The sequence below is a fragment of the Lactuca sativa genome, chromosome 8 (genome assembly GCF_002870075.4).
Source record: "Lactuca sativa cultivar Salinas chromosome 8, Lsat_Salinas_v11, whole genome shotgun sequence".
NCBI classification, from domain to species: Eukaryota; Viridiplantae; Streptophyta; class Magnoliopsida; order Asterales; family Asteraceae; genus Lactuca; species Lactuca sativa.
Genome location: NC_056630.2, coordinates 163,656,349 through 163,682,436, shown reverse-complemented (window position 1 = coordinate 163,682,436; position 26,088 = coordinate 163,656,349). Strand labels below are relative to the sequence as shown.

At 34.6% G+C, this 26,088-nt stretch overlaps 1 protein-coding gene across 1 annotated transcript; it reads left to right on the top strand.

Moving 5' to 3' along the window:
* The first annotated feature begins 4,311 nt into the window (after positions 1–4,311).
* LOC122195434 (probable UDP-3-O-acylglucosamine N-acyltransferase 2, mitochondrial) lies at positions 4,312–23,916 on the top strand. Its single transcript, XM_042897324.1, has 6 exons — positions 4,312–4,440; positions 22,704–22,765; positions 23,337–23,468; positions 23,556–23,629; positions 23,733–23,820; positions 23,913–23,916. The coding sequence occupies exons 1-6, from the start codon at positions 4,312–4,314 to the stop codon at positions 23,914–23,916; spliced, it is 489 nt and encodes a 162-aa protein (XP_042753258.1).
* The last annotated feature ends 2,172 nt before the right edge of the window (positions 23,917–26,088 follow it).

Below are 26,088 nucleotides of genomic sequence, written 5' to 3'. Positions count from 1 at the left end.
ATAGCATATCAGCTATTCAATTATTTTCTCACTTTATATGTTCAAAATTTATTTTATATCCACTTCCTTGTATTGTATTTTGTAAATTAATCCATCGTGTCCTATTTATTTTCTTACATTGATCATTTTTAATAAAACGAACTTTAGCTTCACAATCTGTTCTAACTGTAAATTCTTTATGTAAAAATATTTTAAATTTTTCTAAAGCATTTATTAAAGCATGTATTTCGTAGTCTATAGAAGTCCTATTCATTTATGTCTTATTAAAGCTTCTACTAGCATATGAACATATTTTTTCTGTATCTTTTGGGCTATATTTATCGGATTTACAAAGGAGAACGACTCCCCATCCTTCTTTGCATACATCAACTTCTATTATTATGTAATTAGTAACTAATGGTAATTCTAATGATTTAATATTTTTAACTGCTTCTTTCATTACTTTAACTAATTTAATGTCTTCTTGGTTGAAATGTCTTTGTCCATTTTTTGTTGTTTTACTATATAATGGCCCCACTAACTTTGAAAGATTAGGAATAAACTTCCGCGCATAATTAACCATTCCTAAAAAAGTTTGTATGTGTTTTAGATTTTCAAACTTTTCTGTGAATTCTAAAATTTTTGTCGATATATGACTTTGTAATTCAATTTTTCCATTTCCTATTTCTAAACCAAGAAATTATATTTTTCTTTTAAACAATTTCATTTTTCTTTTAGAAATAACAATACCATTCCTTTTTATTTCTTCAAATATTTTTTGTAAATGCTTCTCATGTTCCTATACTGTTTCATTGGCAACCAAAATATCGTCAATATATACTAAATAAAAATCATATTTCAGAAAGATACTGTCCATAAACATTTGAAATATATATGGAGCATTTTTAATCCCAAATCTTAAAACATTCCACTCATATTGTCCTTCAGAACATGTAAATGTTGTGCATGATTTAAAGTTTTCATCAAGCTGTAACTGATTGTATCCAGATTTTAAATCAAACTTGCTAAAAAAATTCTTCTTTTGTATCAAGTTTATTAAAGAGTCTTTATTAGGGATATTGTAACCATCATCTTCTGTAATCATTTAGTCTTTTATAATTATAAACTATTTGAGCTTTTCCTCTTTTTATTTCAGAATGATTTCTTACTATAAAAGCTGTTGATCTATGTGGACTTTCCGATTTTCTAATTAATCTCTGTTCTATCATTTATGGTATTTGTCTTTTAAATTCTTCTTTATCTAAAGGGCTATATTCTATATTTATTGTTCTTATTGTAATATCAGGATTTTTTAATTTAAATTTACAAATATAGTTAACTTTTGATTTTGTAATATCTTCTCCTATAAGTCCAATTTTCTCTAAGTGTAAAATTATAGGATGATTCATACTTTTGGTTATATATTTTCCTTTTTCTAACTCATGTGTTAAAAATTATGTTAATAGCTTAATTGTTTCATTTTCAATGTTTGTCTTAATTTGATTATGTTTTAAAAAGTCTAGTTTACCTTATCCACCACGCTTTTACGCAAACTCTGATGTATTGGTATATTTAAGTGTTGGAAAACTATATATATGTTTAGTAAGTGTGATAAAATTACGTGTTAATGTGATAGCGCCATTTAAGGCGAAGATATATATATATATATATATATATATATATATATATATATATATATATATATATATATATATATATATATATATATATATATATATATATTGGTTAGGATCATTTGAGAACTCAAAGATCGGTCAAAACTTGATTTTTTTTTAAATTCTTTTCAGACATCTAATCATTTTTTTTTTTTTTGATTTTATTGGCCGTTAAGTACCTTATTAAGCAATTAATTGGCTGAAGAATAAAAAATATACCTATATGCACAAAAGAACATATGTTTTTTTCAGCGAATTAAATGTTTAATAAGTGATTTAATGGCTGATAAAATCAAAAATTAGATCCCTTAAGCTTAAGTTAGATCCCTTCAACTTTTTTTTTTTTTTTTTTTTTTTTTTTTTTTTTTTTTAAATTTATACGTTTGAGTGAGTTTATGTATTCTTCACTATTTATGGAGGGTAATGTGTCTATTCGAAAAGTCAAGTTATTTTTATTGAAGAAACTACTACGTGGTTCCCTCAAGAGATAGACTTTACATTGACTATGACTTGGATAGTGGGGGCCTTTAGGACTTGGTTGTTTAGGGCCTATATTATATGCTGTTAAAATAATACCTAAGCCTCTGGTAGGTGGTTATGCAAGTGTAGATATATAATATGAGGATAAAATATAGAAAAAGAAATAGATTTACAATTTTTTATTAATGTTTCACCAATTCAAAAATTTTAATTAGTCAGGAAAATGATATAAAAGCCATTAAGTTTTCATAAAAATGACGGTTTTAGCCTTGGACATGTTTTAGGTCCAGTAAAACCCAACGTTTTGTTTAATTTGTTCATTTTACCCTTGTAGCCGGTTTCCAGGTAATCTAACGGTTACCTAATGCCAGTAAAGCTCTTGAATTGTCAAAAATGTTCGGATTTCCCATAAGGTTTTCAAAAATGTTCGGATTTACTTTTACCTTAATTGTTATTTTAATTATTTTGATTATTATTATTATTATTATTGTTATTATTATTATTATTATTATTATTAATAGATTTTTAAATGTATAAAATATTTTTATTAATATAAATATAATTTTAAAATATATATACTTGTATATAGCATTTTTATTAATATAAATATATTTTTAAAAATATATATACATGTATTTAGTATTTATATACATTTGAAAGCTCATGTATTCCTTCAGAAATGTATTTATATATTAAAAATGTATTTATTTGTATTTAATAGTTATAAATATGTATTTATTTCATATAAAAATATACTATATACATACAAATATAAAAATACATATTTATATGGTTTATATTGTATAAATATGTTTTTATTTGTATTTGAAACATATAAAGATGATTTTAAATGTATAAATATGTTTTTATTTGTATTTTATAGATATACATATGTACTTCTTTTGTATAAAATATATCTTATGCATATAATTATGAAATAAATACATATTTATGGTTAGTAATATGCACAAATACATATAATTATATCTTTAATACAATATAAACCATATAAGTATGTATTTTTAAATTTATATTTATATAATATATTTTTATATGAAATAAATATATACTTATACCTACTAAATACAAATAAATACATTTTTGTTACACAAATATGGTTTTATAGGATTACATGAGAATTCAAATGTATATAAATACTAAATACAAGTATATATATATATATATATATATATATATATATATATATATATATATATATAAATATATTATATTAATAAAAATATTTTTATACATTTAAAAATGTATGTTTGAAATATTTGTATACATTAAAATGTAATAATAATAATAATAATAATAATAATAATAATAATAATAATAATAATAATAATCAAAATAATCAAAATAACAATAAGGGTAAATCCAAACATTTTTGAAAAACTTAAGGGTAGATATTAACATTTTTGAAAATTCAAGGATTTTACTGACATTAGGTAACCGGTAGGTTACCTGGAAACCGGGGTACAAGGGTATAAATGAACAAAGTAAACAAAACGTCGAACTTTACTGGACTTAAAACACGTCCAAGAGTAAAACCGACATTTTTGTGAAAACCTAAGGGCTTTTATATCATTTTCTCTTCCTATAATATGAGAAGATTAATGATCGGTAGTGATTCATTGAATTTTTTAGATATAATGGGTATGCTAATTTGGGACAATGTAGATACTTTTTAATCGTAAAGTTGTATATGATGTAATCAATCAAATTTGTTTCTTCGTTACAATTTTACGATATTGCCGATGAAGATTTTTTAGTATATGAATGTCTAATTAAAGATCAGAGATAACTAAGATTCGAAGGATAGTTAGTGATGCACTTGTGAGTTTGTTAAGCAATATCGGCATTATTCCTCATTGGACATACTTATACTCTATTGTGATTATACTACCTTGACTATTCCATTAACATTGTTTAGAATGGATATACAAATGTAATAAAATCAATTTTTATGGATCGGTTCAGTTATTAGTGGGTTTGTTCTAATGCATAATTAGAACCGAACCCATTCAATAGGTTGACAAAAGATAAAAATGAACTAACCGTTTTAATAATACATTGGTTTTTTCGGTTATTTGTTTTTTTTTTTTTTTTGGTTTTATGACTATTATGGTCATCCTAACAAAATATATAGCAAAAAAAATGAAAAAGAGATCAAATGGATGAGCAATATAATGGTAATGATCGAAAAGTGGATATTCTCTTACACAAAAGATTCATGCATACAGTGAAAGGCTTTTTAGAGCCACAAAGTACAAAGGAAAGTAATAAAGGTGGAACAATTACGGTAACTATTCTTGGAATATATATTAACTTTGATTAGGTATTGTATAACATGATATTAACAGAATCATCTAATTGGGTGGTGATATATTGTCAAGATATTGTGAACATAATTTGCCCCCACAAGATGGAGGATCCATCGGAGACTCCTATCTTGGACCGTAGTTTTACAAACAAGTTGTGCCTAAGTGGCTTGGTCAAAGAATCTCAGAGTTGATCAATGGAATATATGTGTAGTTTTACAAACAAGTTCTACTTTTTCACGAACAAAATGATAATCGAGTGCCGCATGTTTCATTCGGGAGTGGTAAACAGGATTAGCGCATAAATAGGTGGCACCCGTATTATCATAATATAGGGTAGGGGAGTGTGAGCTAGTAATGCCCAGTTCATGTAACAGATTTTGAACCCACAAGACTTCTGATGTTGCATTTGCTAGACCCTTATATTCTACTTTGTAGATGACCGAGAAACTCACTTTTGGCAAGTCGAACGCCATGAAATAATGTTCGAGCTGAGGTAGAGAATATATGCAGTGGTAGAGGGACCACCATTGGAGACATCACCCTAATCCGGATATGAGAAAGCTTTAATATCCTAGGTAGATGATCGGTTAAGGAATAAGCCATGATGAATCGTTCCTTTGAGGTACCTTAGGACTCTCTTTAACGTCTTCCAATGTGTTTGAGTGGGTAGGTACATAAACTGGGATAGTTTATTCATAGCAAAGGAAACATTTGGTCTCGTGAAGGCAAGATACTGAAGAGAGCCAACCAATCTCCGATAAGATGTAGGGTCCACGTGCAGTGACTCATCCATGGGGGAAAGAACAACTGAATAACTCGAAGGTATCCCTATCTCCTTGGCACCATCCATATGAAATTGGGTCAAAAGATATTGGATATGATGATGTTGGGAAAGAAATAGTCCGGTCGGAGTGGGAATGACTTCTATACCGAGAAAGTGATCGAGAGGACTTAGATATTTGATTGAGAACTTGTTGGCAAGGGTTTGAACAAAATGATCAAGGAACGTGTCATTGCTTCCAATAAGGACAATATCGCCTACATAGACCATGAAAAAACATGTCACATTGTGATAATTGTAAATGAAGAGAGAGGTATTCGCTCGAGACTTAGTAAAACAAAAGATGTCATTGCTTCCAATAAGGACAATATCGCCTACATAGACCATGAAAAAACATGTCACATTGTGATAATTGTAAATGAAGAGAGAGGTATCCGCTCGAGACTTAGTAAAACAAAAGGTGAGGAGAAAGTAGGACAATTCTATGTACCGGGCCCTTGGAGCCTGTTTTAAGCCGTATATAGATTTGCATAGCTTACATATATGATTTAGCGAATTAAGGGTGAGTGAATATGGGCGGTTGAGTCATGCAAACTTCTTCATGGAGAGTTCCATGATGGAAAGCATTATTTACATCAAGCTGTCGAAGTAACCAATTTTTTCTTAGGGCAACGGATAAGACAAGACGAATGGTAATGAGTTTAACGACCAAACTGAATGTTTCAAAGTAGTCCTTTCCCTGTTGTTGGAGAAACCCATTGGCAACTAAGCATGCTTTGTACTTTGCAATAGTGCCATATGGATTTTGTTTTATTCGAAACACCCATTTGCACCTAATTGGAGTTTGAGACGAACAAGGAACAAGTTCCCAAGTGCCATTGTTCATTAAACTCATGATCTATCGCTTAACGCCATTTGGGGTCTTTTAAGGCTTGGTTGTGAGTGTTTGTATCAACAGTTAGAGGAATAGGATGTAGGGTTATGGAGTTGATAAAGGAAGAATTATAATATTTTTGGTTATGTTTACGGGGACATGAAGGAGGGAGGGATGGAGTTTCTTAGGAATCGGAATTATTTGGTGGAGGGGTAGTTGTTGAGACAGGTATGGGATTGGTGGGGGTCGTGTATGTATTGAACTAGTGTTCTGCATTTAGGTCGGTTTCTGGGAAATTGGCAACAGCGGTGGTATGTGTGTTGGATTTTAGTAATGGTTCTTGATTTTGGGCGGTAGAGGTGGGATTAGGGGATTGTGGAGTAAAGGAATCATGTGGTGGATTGGGAGGATTCGATGTATGGAGGTGACAATTGGCAAGTGTGAGGAGTGAAATGAGGTAGTTGATGGGTTTTAGACATAAGAACTTAACCCATGTGCACATACAACCCTATAGCTTGGATCTAGGTTTCACTAATTGAACATGCAACATATCCAAGACTTTCATGGCTAGATCTAATGTATACTAACAATTAAAACATATGAAAACAGATCTAGAATGATACCTTGAGTTACTTGCTTGAAAACATTCTTCTTCTTGGAGCTTAGAGTCACAAATGTCACTCCTCTAATGGCTTACAAACACCAACTAGCAAGAAAATGATTTGAGAGAGGCGAGGAAGAGGGAAATCGGCTCTAGGGTTTCTCTAAACACAAGGGTGGTCGATTTCCTCAACCCTATGGGTCTATTTATACTGTGAGCTTCTAGGGTTTCACCCCAAAACCCTAATTGGATAACTTAGCCTAAAAGCAATCCAAATCCCTTCCTAGATAAGGCCTTGGAAGATTTCTAGGTGATCCATATCGCTAAAATCGTCCAACACTATATCCATAAGGGTTATCAGCTCAAAATACAACTTTCACACATTTGACAGATTATACCCCTTTATTCAATTAATCTCTTTAAGTCACCAAATTAATTCCTAATTAATTTATGACTTATATTAATCAAATAATATTGTTATTCTTTTAACATATTATTCTTATAATATATTAATAATAATATCTCTTCTCTTTAAATCGCCCTATCAAGTTGCTATGGTGAAGGCAACCCAAAAGGACCATGCACAATCGGGTCAAGTACTTACCAAATATAGTTACAGCCTTAGACACTAATCCAACAGTCTCCCACTTGGATAAGTCTAGTAACTATAAACGCAAACACAATCCGATTAGCAATCGTAGCTCTCAAAGACGCTATCAACTCTAATCTTATTAGTAACCTGTCCTTTAGATAAGGGATCGTACAGTCCTCTATTTTGATATCGTGCAGACGATTCCATGAGACATTGTCATACTCATTGTCCAGCAACTATTTTTATCGATCTCAGATTTATTTGGCATAGAACTTAATTGAACACATCAATTCAGTCCTGACCGGGCCCGACACATAAGTCAAATCAAATCATCGAGCGGCTGTGATATCGCTTTTACCCTCTAAGGATAAAAGTAACAGATAAACTTCGACTTATATGCATTTACTTATCAACTAACCAACTATACACAAAAATGCGTTTTATGACATCAATTTAGTGATGCGGTTTCGCATTATCAGTGTACAACCAATTAGTAAATAATAAACCATATATCTAGGTTTTAAGACCATATGATATTATCGTCTTGCGATCACTCCAAAGTGATTCCAGCAAGCGCGGGCTTATTCCAATGCTCAAAACTTGTTCATAAGCACTCATGAACGTTGCAGTAACCCTTTGCTATGTCTAATACCATTTAGACAATCTACACACCAATTCATGACAATCTTCATTCATACCTACTTCCAACATATGAACGATTGTGGATTGTTTGAATAATTCGATTATTCTTAATAAACTTAATTATTCTGGAAGTCAAAACATGCAAAGTGAAACAATAGCTAAACAATTAACATAAGACAGTAACATTACTTATAAATAATACTCCTTTATTTAATCATCAAATGTCAATAACATTTATCCATTACACGTTTCTAATACTATCTAATCTAAACAAATATCATCCTTCAGCCCAATACTCCTAGCATGCTGCAAGTGCTTAACCCTACTCAGTCCCTTCGTAAGCGGATCTGCTGGGTTATCTTCTGATGATATCCTCTTAACCATGAGGTGTCCTTCTTCTACTTGATGCCTAATAAAGTGATATTTTCTGTCGATATGCCGAGATCTACCATGATCCCTCAGTTCCTTGGTCAAGGCAACCGCTCCTTCATTATCACAGAAAATTTCCATGGGCTCCTTTATGGCAGGCACAACTCCAAGATCGCCAATGAAGTTCTTCAACCATATTGCCTCCTTCGACGCTTCGCTCGCTGCAATGTACTCTGATTCGCATGTTGAATCAGCTACTGTTTCCTGTTTGGAACTTTTCCAAGTTACTGCTCCTCCATTAAGGGTAAAGACCCATCCTGACTGCGAACGGTAGTTGTCCCTGTCGGTCTGGAAACTGGCATCACTATACCCTCGAACCTTCAAGTCATCACTCCCTCCGAGGACTAGAAACCATTCCTTGGTCCTCTGAAGGTACTTCAGGATGTTCTTGACCGCAATCCAATGCGCTCTACCAGGATTCCCTTGATATCTACTGACCATGCTAAAAAAAATGCCACATTAGGACGAGTACAAGTCATAGCATACATGATCGAGCCAACTGCGTAAGTGTAAGGTACTCGGCTCATCTCAGCTATCTCGGCTTCGGTACTCGGACTTTGAGTGTTACTCAACTTGGTATTACTCTGTATCAATAGTTCTCCCTTCTTCGAGTTTTCCATACTAAAACGTTTTGGTACCTTATCTAAGTAAGTATTCTGACTAAGTCCTATTAGTCTCTCACTTCTTTCTCTCACCATCCTTATTCCCATAATATAGGAAGCCTCTCCGAGGTCCTTCATAGCGAAGCACTTCCCGAGCCAGGACTTTACCTCCTGCAGAGTCGGGATGTCGTTTCCTATGAGCAGTATGTCATCGACATACAAAACGAGAAAGCTAACTATGCTCCCACTGGCTTTGACATACACACATGATTCATCTTCGCTTCATACAAATCCAAACTCTTTGACTTTCTCATCAAAGCAAAGATTCCATCTATGAGACGCTTGCTTAAGTCCATAAATTGACTTCTCAAGCTTGCACACTCTATTTGGATGCTTCGGATCGACAAAACCTTCTGGCTGAGCCATGTAAATATCCTCAGCCAACTTCCCATTAAGGAAAGTGGTCTTGACATCCATTTGCCATATCTCATAATAATGAAATGCGGCAATAGCTAGCATCACTCTAATAGACTTTATCTTCGCAACTGGTGAGAAGGACTCATCATAGTCAACTCCGGGAGTTTGAGTAACGCCCTTCGCAACCAATCGTGCCTTGTACGTGTGCACATTCCCATCCATGTCGGTCTTCTTTTTGAAGATCCATTTGCACCCAACCGTCTTACGTCTGGGCAAATTGTCAACCAAATTCCAAACTTGGTTGTCATACATGGACTGAATCTCGCTGTCCATTGCCTCTTTCCATTTTGCAGACTCCGGGCCTGCCATGGCTTCCTTATAGAAATTAGGTTCATCTAGATTTATTAGTGTACTATCACTAATATACGTGTCCCCTTCGTTAGTAATATGAAAACCATACAACTGGGGTTGAACTCTAACTCTTTCGGAACGTCTAAGAGGTAATGACTCGTCAATTGGTTCAACCGGAGTTTCCTCCTCGGGTTGAGCGCCAGCGGTAGAGGTTCCTTCATCGCTCGACTCTTGAATCTCTTCAAGATCGATTTGCCTCCCACTATCTCCTTGGCTTATGAGTTCTCTCTCTCGGAAAACCCCTCTCCTCGCAATGAAGACTACATTGTCACTCGGTCTATAGAAGAGATATCCAAAGGATTTTTGCGGGTAGCCGATGAAAATACATCGCTCACTACGAGGTTCGAGCTTGTCAAGAGTTTCTCATCTTACGAAAACTTCACAACCCCAAACCTTGATATGTGCCAACGAGGGAGCTTTCCCTGTCCACATCTCATGAGGTGTTTTGGCAACCTTCTTTGTAGGGACTCGGTTAAGGATATGGGCGGCAGTCTCTAAGGCATACCCCCAAATGAGATAGGTAGTGAAGCACGACTCATCATAGAACGAACCATGTCCAACAGGGTTCGATTGCGCCTTTCTGCCACACCATTTAACTGTAGTGTCCTAGGTGGTGTCAATTGTGAAACTATTCCACATTCCTTGAGATAGTCGTGGAATTCAAGACTTAGGTACTCTCCTCCTCGATTGGATCAAAGCATCTTGATTTTCCTGCCCAATTGATTCTCCACTTCATTCTTGAACTCTTTGAACTTTTCAAATGTTTCAGACCCATATCTACTATAATCATCGGTGAAAGTCACGTAGAAGCAGTTTCCATCCTTTGTGGTGGATCTAAAGGGTCCACATACATCGGTATGTATGAGATCCAATAAACCCTCACCTCTCTCACAAGTGCCAGTGAAGGATGACTTGGTCATCTTTCCAAGTAAACAAGATTCGCACGTGTCATCTTCCCTAAGGTCGAATGACTCCAACATTCCATTCTTTTGGAGTTGGGCTATGCGCTTCTTGTTGACATGTCCAAGACGACAATACCACAAAGGTGCTTTATCCATATTATTGGAAGAATCTATACACAACACATCATTTCCTAGGTTATCTACAACCATAACAGTTTCATAAATTCCATTACAAGGCATAGCTTCAAAGTATAAAACACCATTTAGATAAGCATAAATAGAACCATTCATATTATTAAACGAATATCAAAATCCTTGTCTAAACAAACCATGAAATGAAATGATGTTTCTTGTCATATCTGGCGAGTAGCAACAATTGTTTAAATCTAGACCTAATCCATTACTAAGCACTAAAGAATACACTCCAATCTTGGTGACAGGCGACGATCTTCTGTTTCCCATGATTAGATTTATTCTTCCTTCCTCCACATCTGTATCTCTTCTTAGTCCCTGCAAGTCAGAACAAATGTGGTAACCACATCCTGTGTCAAGAACCCAAGAAGTAGTGTGAGATGGATTACTAGATTTAATTGTGTATATACCTGCAAAAGATGGCTTGATCTTTCCATCCTCGATGGCTTGCAGATATTCCGGGCAACTTCTCTTCTAATTCCCTATTTTGTGGCAATGATGGCACTCTGCCTCTTTCGGGTTAGGGTTGGGCTTAGCAGGATCAACTTTGGTCCCACTAGAAGAGGAACCATCTTGGGACTTTCCCTTGCGGTGGCTCTTTGACGGAGCTTTCCTCTTCTTGCCCTTTCCCTGCCCTATAGCCAAAACAGGAGTAGCGGTTGGTGCGGGAGATGGTGCAACAGACTTGTCCTTTAGGTTGCTCTTAGCAGTCCTTGGAGTTTGCTTAGGGTGACTTCTTCCTTGTTCATGTGGTAGGTCATCCTAAATTGGTTGTAGCATGAAGGCAAGGAATGAAGAACAATGTCGATGGCCAAATCCTCCCCAAAGTTAACATTTAACTTGCGAAGACGATCAACATATCGTTGCATCTTTTGCAAGTGCACAGTCAATGATTCTCCATTTCCCATCTTAGCGGTGATCATGTTAGTGATGATCTCGTAGCGATCTTTCCTCGTGCTTTGGTGGTACCTCTCCATCAAGTCTTGATGCATTTCATACGGATACATGTCCTCATAGGACTTTTGGAATTCTTGGTTCATAGTGGCTATCATGATGCAATGTACTTTCGTTGCATCAAGTTCGTGTGTCTCAAAGACAGCCATCTCTTCGGGAGTAGCGATTCCCGGGTTGACCTTCTCGAGCTTTTCGTCGAGGACATACTCTTTGTCCTCGTAGCGTGCAATGGTGCGAATGTATCTTATCAATTCGCTAAAGTTGGTACCATCGAAGGTCACCTTTTGGCAAAGACTCATTAACATGAATGAGTTAGCAGTAGCGTTGTTTGCGTTCGACATCTATAAATAGAAAGGACAAAGTTTGATTAGAATTCGGATCCCTAATTAAACACCCAAAATGAAAAATTAGGGCTAGGACCAAAAAACATTATTTACATATTAGAAAAGGGATGTCATAATCCAATCATGCAAATAATTTGGAGGTAAGTGAATGACGATTCACTAATTCTTCACCACGAAAACATAACCTTAAGTTTTATTGAGAATTCCTAGATTTTAGAGATTCATTGAAATCTTCAATGGCATGTTTAAATCTCGATATGCCCCTCTAGTTTGTGACTGGGATACCGAGGATCACAAAGTGGGTGTGAATTACCATGCAAATCTACATGGTGCCTTCATTGTTACAATCATCTATTCGATGTGCCGGTAAACCACACATGCTCTATCGAACTATGATAAACAACGAATCACCCTTCGCCACCTTTGCTTAGAACCAATTAGTGTGCCGGTAAACCACACACGCTCCACTAACTTCTTAGCAAGGGTGCAAAGTGCAATTTCATGAGATTGCATCAATTCACTTTTCCTAAAGTAACTAAGATTGGGAATTTTATAAAATAGTTTAGTTACTTTAATAGGTTCATTATACTTATTAATGAGGAGAGAGAGTTGCCCTATCCTACCCGTTCGGCTAACGACCCTCCACCGGTCAAGCAAGCGGTGGGTGTGAGTGTACAACCATTAAGCAGCATTTTATAGGCAGAAACCTTATACCCACCTTATAGACCGGTTCGTGAATGAGGCCTAATAACGGTAAGACTAGCATTTTAATTTTACTTATATATTTATTAAGCTTTTAATAATATCATAGTATAGGGTTGAATTTTAAACTTATAAAACTCTAGGGGTTGAAATTTAAATTCTTCTAAATTAAACTATTAATCACAAAATTCAAATTTCAAAACTTCGAGATAGAAAATGAACTTTTCAAACAATGGGGATCAAATAACAAATAATTCAAATTAAACAATTAATTTCATAATTATCTATATTTGACCTAATCCAATTTTAGTCATTAGATAATTACCAAATACTCTTAAATAGTCTAATATTTATCATATAAATAATCAATATTTAAAAGATTTGAAATTATCTTTATTTATGTCAAGGATAATCATTAAATTAAGTTAAAATTTGGATTTTTACATAATAAAACGGTTTAGGTAAAATCCAAGACAAAACAGCAACAAAATCCCGAATTATCCTCTGTCTGACGCTCGGACTCGCCGAGTCAAGCTTTGGGACTCGCCGAGTAGGGCCAACTCGCCGAGTCCAAAAACTGACTCGCTGAGTTGGGTCGACAGAGGGCAAGAAAAACGATTTTCAGCAAGTAAAACAGTTAAGCATCATATTCAATTGAAACCAATCATGGCTCTAATACCACTGATGGGTTTTGTACATAAGAACTTAACCTATGTGCACATACAACCCTATAGCTTGGATCTAGGTTTCACTAATTGAACATGCAACATATCCAAGACTTTCATGGCTAGATTTAATGTATACTAACAATTAAAACATATGAAAACAGATCTAGAATGATACCTTGAGTTATTTGCTTGAAAACCTTCTTCTTCTTGGAGCTTAGAGTCACAAATGTCACTCCTCTAATGGCTTACAAACACCAACTAGCAAGAAGATGATTTGAGAGAGATGAGAAAGAGGGAAATCGGCTCTAGGGATTCTCCAAACACAAGGGTGGTCAATTTCCTCAACCCTATGGGTCTATTTATACTGTGAGCTTCTAGGGTTTCACCCCAAAACCCTAATTGGATAACTGATGTGCACAAAAGTACCCACTAATTTTAATATTTATAACCTAACAAACTTAGACTAACTATGCACTTATAGGCAGTGTACCTAGTCAGATTACAGTATAGCTTAGGTAAGTCGCGTGTTGATCACAGGGAACGATGGTGAATTAATTTAATATATTTGATTATAGGTTACAGGTCACACGAAAATAATAAAGAAATAGTTTAATAAATCTCAAACTAACAATTAACAACTCTCGATAAACTAACAGGAAAGCAAATCTCTTCAGGTACTTTGGTTTAGATAAATTACACCTTAAAAACATAGACAATTGCATACACAAATTCATTTATTCATGTTCACCGATTCCTAAAATGATTAGATTCGCGTTCACTATAACTAATCCTTTAGCAAACAAGTCAATTTAAACAGTGATCAGTTGATTAAACTAACATGCTTCCTAGTGTTCAATTCGTATCAAGCAAGACTTGTAAATATAGTTAATCAAATTGCTAATTCAATTAACCTCTTGTTGATGGTCATCAAACAAGGCTCACACATTAACTTACTTATTCTCAAGTTAATCCTAGTTTCACATTCATTATTCCTAGACTTATAATCTCGATGGTCATCAAAATCATAAGAGACAAGCAATCAAGCAGATGTTCATACAACTCAATTCACTTAACAATTAACAGCAAATAATTATCATTAATACGTAAGGATCTTTTAACAAGCTTCGCAAGATAAATTAAACATAAATAAACAATTCAATATAGCAATTAGTCTAATAATCAAAGCTTCATTCAATCATAAACACAAAGTAAAAGGTTTTTACACCCAAATCAGAAACTAAATACAGAATAGTAACACAATGGAATGCTAAACATGGTCACGTTAACAACCCATATGATTACCGACATGTATCTGCTCTCCAACCCTTCCGATCTCCGCTCCCATTAGCTTAACGGCCTTCCGACCGCCTTCTAGACCCTCAAAACGGCTTAACAGAAGTTTAATATCGACTAAATTAAGTTGGAAGTCGAATCCCCCTTTCTGGTTAGCTGAAAATCGACTTTTATAACCTTTGTAGCCGACTTACGTACGCTGGGCGTAATGAAGATTTCTACGCAATTGGAGTTATCCGATGCCAGCCATTACACGGGGCGTACTCTTAAGTTACGCTGGGCGTAATATGATTTTGGTCGCTACGCTTAGCGTACAAGGAACTTACGCGGGGCGTGATTGGCTCCTCCAGCATTTTTAATTTCTTTTAGCTTCTAAGCCCGGTTCCCGCTTCAGTCTTTTCTTTTGTGTTTTATCGTCAACGAATAGCTGCAAAACATAATTTAAAGCATTATGAGTGCTTTTTAGTTCTAAAAGAGAATAATAAAGGCCAAAATATTAAGATATAATGCATAAAAATATATATAAAAATACACATATCAAAATACCCCACACTTAGCCTTTGCTTGCCCTCAAGCAAATTTTAATTTTATTTTACCAATATCGCATTAAACAATCCATTTAAAACTCAGCCATTATGTCAAGACCGCCACGCATGCATTTGTGTCTAAAATTTTCCTAAAGTACCCCCCACCCCATACTTCAAATACTCACAATCTTCATAAACACTTGCCCACTTTTTCCGAACAATGCTCATTTTATGCAACCCTCCGAATCCATCCGCAGAAAACCTCCTTATCCTTAAGGTATTTTTAGTTGAGCAACCTAAGCATACATAATCTAGAATTACAACTTTTCGATACCACTGTGGAGCTCTTTTGGAATTCTTCACTTCCTTGATAATTTGATCTTTGATTTCTTTGAATTCACCACCTTTGTTTGATTTGATTTCTAGTATCTTCAACTTTTTTTAATTTCTTGGAATTTTGATCTTTTGATCTTCACTTTATTTTCTACAAAATTCTTCAACTTTACTCGTAATTCTCTCTCTTTTTTTTTATATTACATTTACCTCACTTTTTCACTCAAAACCTACATGCTTAAGCAAAGGCGCTTAACCTCAACCTTTATTGGTTAATGATAATAATTTTCCTGGATACATTTCTGGTTTAGGCTGCTAAACATATTGCATCCCTCAAACCAAGCGGGGTTATGTTTTTGTTCCATGATTTCACTAAAATAAGGGAAGCCACAAATGCACTATAACGTGTATTGGCTCAACTAAACATTTGAGTTCTCATCGGATCATCTCATATAACATTAGCAAAAATTTAAATTATCACTAGATTTTTCTAAATTAAACTATTATGTCAAGTTTTAAAAATTTTAAATTTCCTAAATCTAGCAATTTCCAACTATTATTTCATAATTTACTATTAATTTGAATATACTTTTACCGACCCCTACCCCACACTTATTTCATACAATGCCCTCATTGTATGCTAAAACGAATTAAGAACATAAAAAGGGAGAAAACGGAATAGACTCCCCTGGGTAGTTGTGGCGAGATCGAATGAGGCTGCTACAAGTTGCTCCAAATATTGCTGAAAGACTGGAAACTGGAACTGTTGCTTTTGAATTTGCCGAAAAATAAAATCAAGACTGCCGACTTCAAAAATGTGGTGCAAAAGATTGCAAACAAATGCAATGTATAGTAATCATGACGTGGGAAAGTGTCAACCACATCGTCTCGTCAAAAATGACATCTCTTCTCGCGATGAAAAATCCCCCACAACATAGGAAAGTGCCAACCATGTCATGGCAGCCGGGATGATACTTCTTCCTCGCGTCAAAATAAAACTCTATGGTGTAGGAACAGCTCATCCATATCATAAGAGTCAAAATATCGTAAAAATGCCAATCTTCTAAACAATCGCTCACGAAATCAATATGCACCCCACACTTATGACAAATTGTGGGTCTTGACTATAATCTTCGAACTCTCACACGGCTCTCTCTAGCAACAGTCGGACCTAGCTGCTGAACTTACTGCCAACTTTCTAAGGGTGAAAATTCTGCAGAGATCTAAACAACCAAAGAGCATCAACATGGAAAACAAAAGTAAAGCAAACTAAATTAAGGTTTAATTACATACCAAACAAAAATACTAAACTGAACTAAAAATAACAAAAAACACAAAAATAAAAATAAAAATGATAACTAAATCACTCATCATCTCCATCATCATGCTGCTGTGTCCCAGAAGTACCGGCCCCATCATGTCATGGCTGGAATGGTGATGGGTAGGGAACCGAGTACTAAAACCCCTGGTGGGAAAAGAATGCGGTCAACGCATCCCCATTCCACTGCTGTTGCCTGTCCACATGTGCAACATACTCACTAAGGTTCTGGACCCTCATGTCAAGATAGTCAATGCCCTGATCTAGGTAGCGCATATCAATCTCCGACTCAGGTCCCTGCTGCGCTCCCCGAGGAGCAGGTCTACGCCGCTGGACCCGTCTCGGCTGTGGCTCGGCGGCACCTTCCTCGTCCACCACATCATCTGCTCGTACTCGCAAGACACCATCTCCGCCTCGCTCCAATACACGCATCGACTCTAACAACTGAAGGCTCATCAGCCTCATATCGTGGAACACCATCGATCTCGTGATCTCACGCGTCAGCAACTGATATGATCGAGCTAAACGCGTGATAAAATGCCCTCCGCAAATCGGGCTATCCTCCCGAAGTCCCCAGGCCCTCCATCCTAAATATGCAGCTAAAGCAAGGGAAGGTTCAGGTGCCTCCCTGGAGTAACAAGTGCCCATAGGAAATACAAGTCTGTCGAAGGCACTCTCTCACTGTTCTTGTGATGCGTGAGAGTCATGGAAATCAACCGGTGCAGCAATCTGTAAGTAGTAGACCGTATCATCCTACCCCGTGCAGTAGATGGCGTATAAACTCCTCCCGTAATCTCGGCCCAAAAAGTGTTTTCATTATAGTCATATGGCCGCTCCGTAAGACAATCAGCAAGGAATGCCGGGAAGTGGACACTCCTCGTCTCATCCGCTGTGTATATACCCACTTGAGTCGCAAGCTCTATGACACTGCACTCCCGGCTCACTCCCCCCAGTCTGAAGGCAAAAGCTGTCCTGTCATCGGGTGCCTTCCTAGGATCATAGGAAACTGTAGCGTAAAACTCCAGCAAAAATTCCCGATAAACAGGCTCCTGGATCCTGAACAATCGTGCCCATCCCTGACACACGAACAAATCCACTCCACTCGCATCCGAGTGCGTGTATTGCAAAAAATCCTGGATCAGTGCAGCAAGTCCAGTCCGGGTCGCCAAGTCCCAATCAAATGAGGGTGCTATGTCGATCTCCTTGGTGAGAAGCAAACTCAAATTGTTGACATATCGTGCCCGGGTTACATCGTTCAACGTTTGCGGAAATTGTAAGAAACGGTGATCGGTCACATCCTCGGGTGGGTTGGTCCTTTGAGTTCTTCGGGCCATAATCTGCACAAATAAACACAAGCACAAACAAAATATAGCAGCATTAACAATTTTTAAACCAAAAAATGGTTCTGGGTATGGTCTGTACGCTGGGCGTACATCCAGCGTATGCTGGGCGTACGTCCAGGTTCACGAGTCTGTGTTCTGGTTCCTTTGCTTGTGCTAAAGTCATAACCTAACTGTAAGCAATAAACACAGCAGGGCAAACACATGGCATATCGAAATTTTGAGCTTGCGTGGTCCAAAGGCAGTAGAAAAAAAAAACGGGACCTCCCTTAAAAATCAATCCCCTGTAATCTCCTTGTCTATTCCAAATTAGCAAACCCTTAACAGGGAATCTTTACAGGGCAGTCAATAATCAAAGTTTACAGGGCGTACGCTTGGCGTACGTCCCCGAGCTCAAATTGATGGATCTATCACGGGATTAAGGACAAATTAAGTCCTAGGGTTTAGTTAATTGATAGAAATCGGTCTATTCAAGTGGTAATCAGAACATATATTTGCGAAATCGGCCCTAATTCAAGAACCCTATAAACCCTAGATTTTGAACAAAGGCATTTTTCAGCTTATTCCACCGATTTAAATACAAATGCAAAACATTGAGTACCCGAAAACATACCTGTGTGTCGAATTTTACAAGAAACGAAGAAGAATCGAAAATCTTTGGGAGGGTTTTGTTCGTCACATGCGGCGAAACAGAAGAGAGTTTGAAAAAGTAACAACAAGTAAAAGGGTAAACAGATAAAACCTGGTCGTCTATTTACGTTGGGCGTAACGCGAAGTTACGCTGGGCGTAACCCCAACTTCGTTGAAAGTCCATCCGCGATCAATGGCTGAATTACACTTGGCGTACATTAAATGTACGCTGGGCGTAATTTAAATGAAATATTTCCTTTTTCTTTTAATTAAACTTTCTTTTCTTTTCTTTTAACTATTTAATTAAGGGACTTTAAAACTTAATTATTTTTGTTTTTAATTGCTTCAGCAAATAATGACTTCCCGATGAGTGAGAAAAATGAGACGTCATAATCACTTGTCTTTGTCGAGATCAAACAACAACGGTTGATCAAAAACCTTTGTATGCAAGAATTGGTTTGCGAAAACACCCACTTTCGGGACCCATTAGAATATTTTCTTTGTTTTCTTTGCACCTTCAACTAAAAGCGGAACAAGAAGTGACCTAACTAGTCAAGAACAGCAAGAGCTCGGTCTTCCACTTAACCACCACAATACGCCTTGCTATACTACGCCTCATGGATTGAGTTGGACAAATCAACCAAGTAGTAGGCTAAGCAGGTCAAGAATTCCCTAATCGCTTTCATCCTCGAAACCCATGCAAAAAGTAAAGTCAAGCAATGTGTACAATCCCAAATTCCTGCAAATAACAACAAGAACCTTCCCGACAAGTGAAATGATATCAACGAAAATCAAACTAAAAATAAAAACTAACTAAAAACAAATAACGAATAATCAAATAAACTAAATTAATGACAAGCCGTTCCCCGGCAACGGCGCCAAAAACTTGATGTGCACAAAAGTACCCACTAATTTTAATATTTATAACCTAACAAACTTAGACTAACTATGCACTTATAGGCAGTGTACCTCGTTAGATTACAGTATAGCTTAAGTAAGTCGGGTGTCGATCACAGGGAACGATGGTGGATTAATTTAATATATTTGATTATAGGTTACAGGTCACACGAAAATAATAAAGAAATAATTTAAAGCATTATGAGTGCAAAACATAATTTAAAGCATTATGAGTGCTTTTTAGTTCTAAAAGAGAATAATAAAGGCCAAAATATTAAGATATAATGCCTAAAAATATATATAAAAATACACATATCAATAACTTAGCCTGAAAGCAATCCAAATCCCTTCCTAGATAAGGCCTTGGAAGATTTCTAGGTGATCCATATCCCTAAAATCGTTTAACCCTATATCCATAAGGGTTATCAGCTCAAAATACAACTTTCACACATTTGACAGTTTATACCCCTTTATTCAATTAATCTCTTTAAGTCACCAAATTAATTCCTAATTAATTTATGACTTATATTAATCAAATAATATTATTATTATTTTAACATATTATTCTTATAATATATTAATAATAATATCTCTTCTCTCTAAATCACCCTATCAAGTTGCTATGGTGAAGGCAGCCCAAAAGGACCATGCACAATCGGGTCAAGTACTTACCAAATATAGTTACAGCCTTAGACACTAATCCAACAATAGTAGAGGGGAAGCTTGAGTCAATGAATTGCACATGACGAGAATGGTAGAGAAGACGGGTTGCAGGATCATATCATTTGTATGCAGACTTGGAAGTTGAGTAACCAAGAAAGATACACGGTGACGAGCGGGGCTGAAGTTTGGATGTGGTGTATGGTCTTAGCTTGTGAAGAAGAAATTCATTGATCACTTGAAATGGTATCTAGAAGTCCGAAGCTAGCTCCTCAGTGCTTACATTTCGATATCTGAAGATTCCAACTGAGTTCACTTAGGGGGGATTGTTAATGCATAAGAAGTGAGCCTATAGCAATCCAAAGCAAATCTAAAGTCAACTCTATTCCAAGATGTGAAGAAGATCATAAGCTCCTTTTGATCCGAGATGAAGTGTGTTCGAAGTTAGAGTTTGTACAAGCATTTAATGTTTTTTCTTTTCTTTATGTAACAGTTCTTAGGACCTTTTCAGCAAAGCTTTAAAGTGTTAGATTTGTCAAACTCATTGTATTAAGTAGTCCTTCGATTGTATTTCGGTGTGTACAATGTTCCTCCTTTTCTATTTACGGGTGAATGTTTCATTATTAAATACCAAGAATAGAAGCAATCACTATTCTCTTCGCATCATTTCAAACTCTCTTGCAAGTCAATTTCTTTCACTTACATTCTACTTGTTCTAAATTTTCTTTACTTTGATTATACTCAAACTTACTTTATTTTTCTATTTGAACACTTTGTTAAATATAATCTTCAAGTCTCGATTGGTTTACCAGACTTGACTGGACCAACTAACTAAAAGCAAACATTGATCTTAAAGATTAACTTAAGGTTTGAGTTTTCAAACCTTGTTTACGCATCACAATGACAGATCGATCACGAGAGAGGCAAACACTAAGGTACATTGCGGCGAACCTTGTTCGCGCATTGATTCTTGTTCTCAAAATGACAGATCGATTACGAGAGAGGCAAACACTAGGGTACACTGTGGCGATGTTCTCTAGAAACCTAGCTCCAAAAAACCCTTTCATTTCTCCGTTCGGTCTTTGGTTGTGGTATTCATCATCAGAAATCGATTAAGATTGAGGAAAACAATGTTTTCTCCAATTTATGTTCACTATGACTCATACAATTGAACGTCGCCGATTCCTTCACCTTATCGAGTTCTTCCCACCGCCCATCTGATCTAATATCTCCATTGGTGTGGAATCAGCCTCATTTCATCTGCACTTTCTACTCCAGCGCAACAACATAGCGAGGACACATCTATATTTTTATTTTACAAATTAGAGGATCAGTTCTTTTTTTTTGGGTCGATTTGTTTCTCTAAATCATTGCGATTTCATCTTCATTTGTTAATGTTTATTCAAGAATGCATATCTGTTGGCCCGACTGTATTTGAAGCCATGACTCAATTTGTGGTTACTCGGTATCCAAAATATGTTTTCCTGATGTGGAATTGGCTTCATTGTTTCTCGGTTCCTTGCAAATGATTTTCGATTTGTGCATTGTGCGCTGGAAACTTGGTGGTTCAGGTTTCACCTAATTCTAAATTTTGTAGATCAATTTTACAGCTGCAAACATGGTAGTGGTTCACAAATTTATTTTAGATCATGCCGATTTAGATTTCTTTAATTAGACAAGAAGCTTGCTTTTATCTATTAAATAAGAAATCTTAGGTCCTGTTTGATAGTTTCTGTCTGGGAAGGTGTTGTCTAGTAAAGTGCTATCTGGGAAAGTTTTCTGACTGAGAAAGAAACCATGTTGTTTGATTGTGCATCTGATTGACCGTGCTGAATGATGAAAAAAGTAATAATTCAATAAAAAGTAAATTTTAAAAAGAAGTTATTTAAAAAAAATTAATAATCCAAGAAAGAAAGAAAGAGGCGGGGTTTGGTGCATAATTGTCTTTCCAGCCCATTCAGCCAGAAAGATATGATTTTGGGGCTTTCTGGGAAAGACATATCTTACCGGGAAAGACCCCTTTTTTGTACAAATCAAACAGTCTTTCCGGTCCATTTAGCTAGAAAGATTTGTTTGGACCTAGAAAGATGCGTATCAAACAGGGCCTTACTTTTTTCATTTATTGTATTCAGGTTGGAATAACTGGAGAGGGTACCCCAAATGGAATCACAAGCAACATGTTTGAACTTATTAGGTATGAAAGCCTCAAAGTTGCCATCAAAGATGAACTAGGGCCAAAGGCAAGAGTGAGCTACCTCAGTTCTTTATACATTCATGATAAATGTGGTATGATAGCATTTGAAGTTGTAATAACATACTATTGAGTTGTTAAATACCCATGTAGCTTTTTTTTCTACAATTTCTCATGTTATTCTTTCTTTATGAATTTTGGTTCTGCATTTTGAATGCTCACAGATAGATGTTGGTTAATTTAAGGATACAATTATGGATCCCTTCCAAAACTTCCAATACTTGGAGCATAAGTGTTATGTCTTTATTTATATAATTCTCATTATGACCTTTTAAGGCCAAGCGTCTGAGTTGGATTGGAGATAGATATATATATATTATTTTGATGTTTGTTGTAGTTGTAACTATTGATGGGATTTTAATAACGAAAGTTGGTACCATGACTGGTGATACAAGTTGTGGAATGGAAGAAATGTCACATAAATGAGATGATGAGAAGATAGAATGACACTTGCATTACTACATAATCCGAAGATGCTATTGAAAGTGATGACCTTCAATTTTTAAAATGGCAGAAAGGAGGAGACTGCATTTGTAGATTTTGGTGTAGTAGTCCATTCAGGGTCTCTTGTGGGTGGTAATGTTCATATAGGATCAGGAGCTATAATTGGGCCCAATGTCACAATTGGTCAATCCACAAAAATTGGGTATACTTAAATTTGAATTATTAATTTCACTTTTGCAATCTTGTTTTAATAAATTTAGTATTAATTAAGTTCCTTATGTTTCGTTAGGTATAATGTTGCAATTGCTAATTACACGATTGGTGATTCATGTGTCATCCATCATGGAGTCTACATTGCTCAATGTGCTATTTAAGATCAATTTCATTGGACAAAATGTAGTAATATGCATTCGTTTCAAATAATATTTTCTTTCATTTTTCATTTTTCATTTGTAATTTATTCTAGTTTTTATTTTTCTAAATATTCAAACTTTGAAAGCTCTCAGAGGGAATACTGTTGAGATTGGTGCAAATTCATGCATTGATAGAGGCAGGTTAGCTTATATTGTTTTCTTTTTACAAGTTAATACACTTCGTGCCTTGAGGTTTCTACTTATAAAAAATGACATATCTACCCTTTGTGCAGTTGAAGGGATGATAATATTTTGAAAAAAATGGTTTCCAATTTGTGTTTATGCCATATGAAAATTTACAACATATATGGTTCTCCAAGGGTCTTCCTGTTGGCAACTGAGGCTTGTAAGTTTTCAAAATTATATTTATGTATGTTGTGTTTTGCAGCAATAATTGAGGCATAGTTATCTTTATCATTTGTATTGATAAGATGATTCAAAATTTGAATAATTTAAATATCTTTAAGCATAGTAGCTAGAGGATTCATCTTACAGTTAGTTTGATGAACAATAGGACGAAGTAAATATGATTTTCAAGTTGCCTTTCTTGGCCACCTACCAAACAGTCTTGATTATGAATCTTTCCATTCCTTTGGCATTTTATTCTATTTTTGCCCTTAAATGGTATTAACTTAACCATTTTTCCTACGGCAGAAAATCCCCTTCCTAAGGAAAAAGAGATAAGAAATGAGAAGGCAAGGAACTTAATCACATTGTTAAGTTCCCTTTATTTGTTCTTTTTATGTTGTCATAGTTATCGGCATTTGATCATTGAGATGATTGACAATTATTACTCTATTAATTGTTAGTATCATTTGATAATTTAAAATTGGTATATATGTAAAATGTTAGTGATTTTATGAAGTTAATGACATATTATGATAATTTTGATAAATTCGACAATAAATCCACACGTACATGTGTGTTTTTGAACATAGTCTCCATCATTCGATACAAACCCTTGAATATTTGTAGGTGTTAACATGCAATCATCCAACAAATCCCCAACGAATATGACATCGTTTTTAGCATGTAACATATAACATATCTAATAAATTTATTTAAATTGATATTACTAGGCCACCCTTTGACAAACGCAAAGCAAAATGCTTGAAATTAAACCCGAATATAGTGTATTAATGTATTTCAAATGAAATACAAGAACGAATGACCTCTCATACAAATAATGTATGAATGATACTCTTTAACAGCTACATGAAAAAACAAGCAAAACAATCAAAAAACCATAAAAATGCATATAATTTTGTGGATATCCATTACTAATATTATAAAATGAGTGACTATAGATTTGAGTATCTTTAATATTTCGCGAAATTTAATAAAAAAAATAATAATTTAGACAATGAGTTTGATCGAGAGATTTGTGTGTGAAAACATGTATTGTGATAATGTAAATATTGTGATCTAACTCCAGTATAGATCCGGTGGTTAACAATCACTAACATATGGACGAGGACATGTTCAAAAGTAGACATGTGATAATCAATAGAAGGGAAAACGATTAAAAGCTCTTAGGTTTTCACAAAAATACCGGTTTTACCCTTGGACATGTTTTAAGTCCAGTAAAGTCTGATGTTTTGTTTAATTTGTTCATTTATACCCTTGTACCCGGTTTCCGGGTAACCTACCAGTTACCTAATGTGAGTAAAACACTTGAATTTTCAAAAATGTTCAGATTTACCCTTAAGTTTTTAAAAAATATTTGAATTTACCCTTATTGTTATTTTGATTATTATTATTATTATTATTATTATTATTATTATTATTATTATTATTATTATTATTATTATTATTATTATTATTATTATTATTATTATTATTATTACATTTTAATGTATAAAAATATTTTTATTATTAATAATATATATATATATATATGTATATATATATATATATATATATATATATATATATATATATATATATATATATATACACTTGTATTTTGGTATTTATATACATTTGAATTCCCATGTATTCCTATAAAACCATATTTATATAATAAAAATGTATTTATTTTTATTTAGGAGGTATAAATATATACTTATTTCATATAAAAAATATATTATATAAATATAAATTTAAAAATACATACTTATATGGTTTATATTATATAAAAGATATAATTATATGTATTTGTACATATTACTAACCATAAATATGTATTTATTTCATAATTATATGCATAAGATATATTTTATACAAAAGAAATACATATTTATATCTATTAAATACAAATAAAAACATATTTATACATTTAAAATCATCTTTACATGTATCAAATACAAATAAAAACGTATTTATACATTTAAAAACATATTCATGCATTTCAAAATATTTTTATTTGTATTTAATAGATATAAATATGCACTTCTTTTGTATAAAAAC

What these genes read in the sequence shown, in the direction of transcription:
- LOC122195434 (XM_042897324.1), top strand. Translation starts at nt 4,312, where the DNA reads ATGGATGAGCAATATAATGGTAATGATCGAAAAGTGGATATTCTCTTA. An exon ending in AACATGTTTGAACTTATTAG is followed by an intron (nt 22,766 to 23,336) that starts GTATGAAAGCCT and finishes TTAAAATGGCAG; the next exon opens with AAAGGAGGAGACTGCATTTG. An exon ending in GGTCAATCCACAAAAATTGG is followed by an intron (nt 23,469 to 23,555) that starts GTATACTTAAAT and finishes ATGTTTCGTTAG; the next exon opens with GTATAATGTTGCAATTGCTA.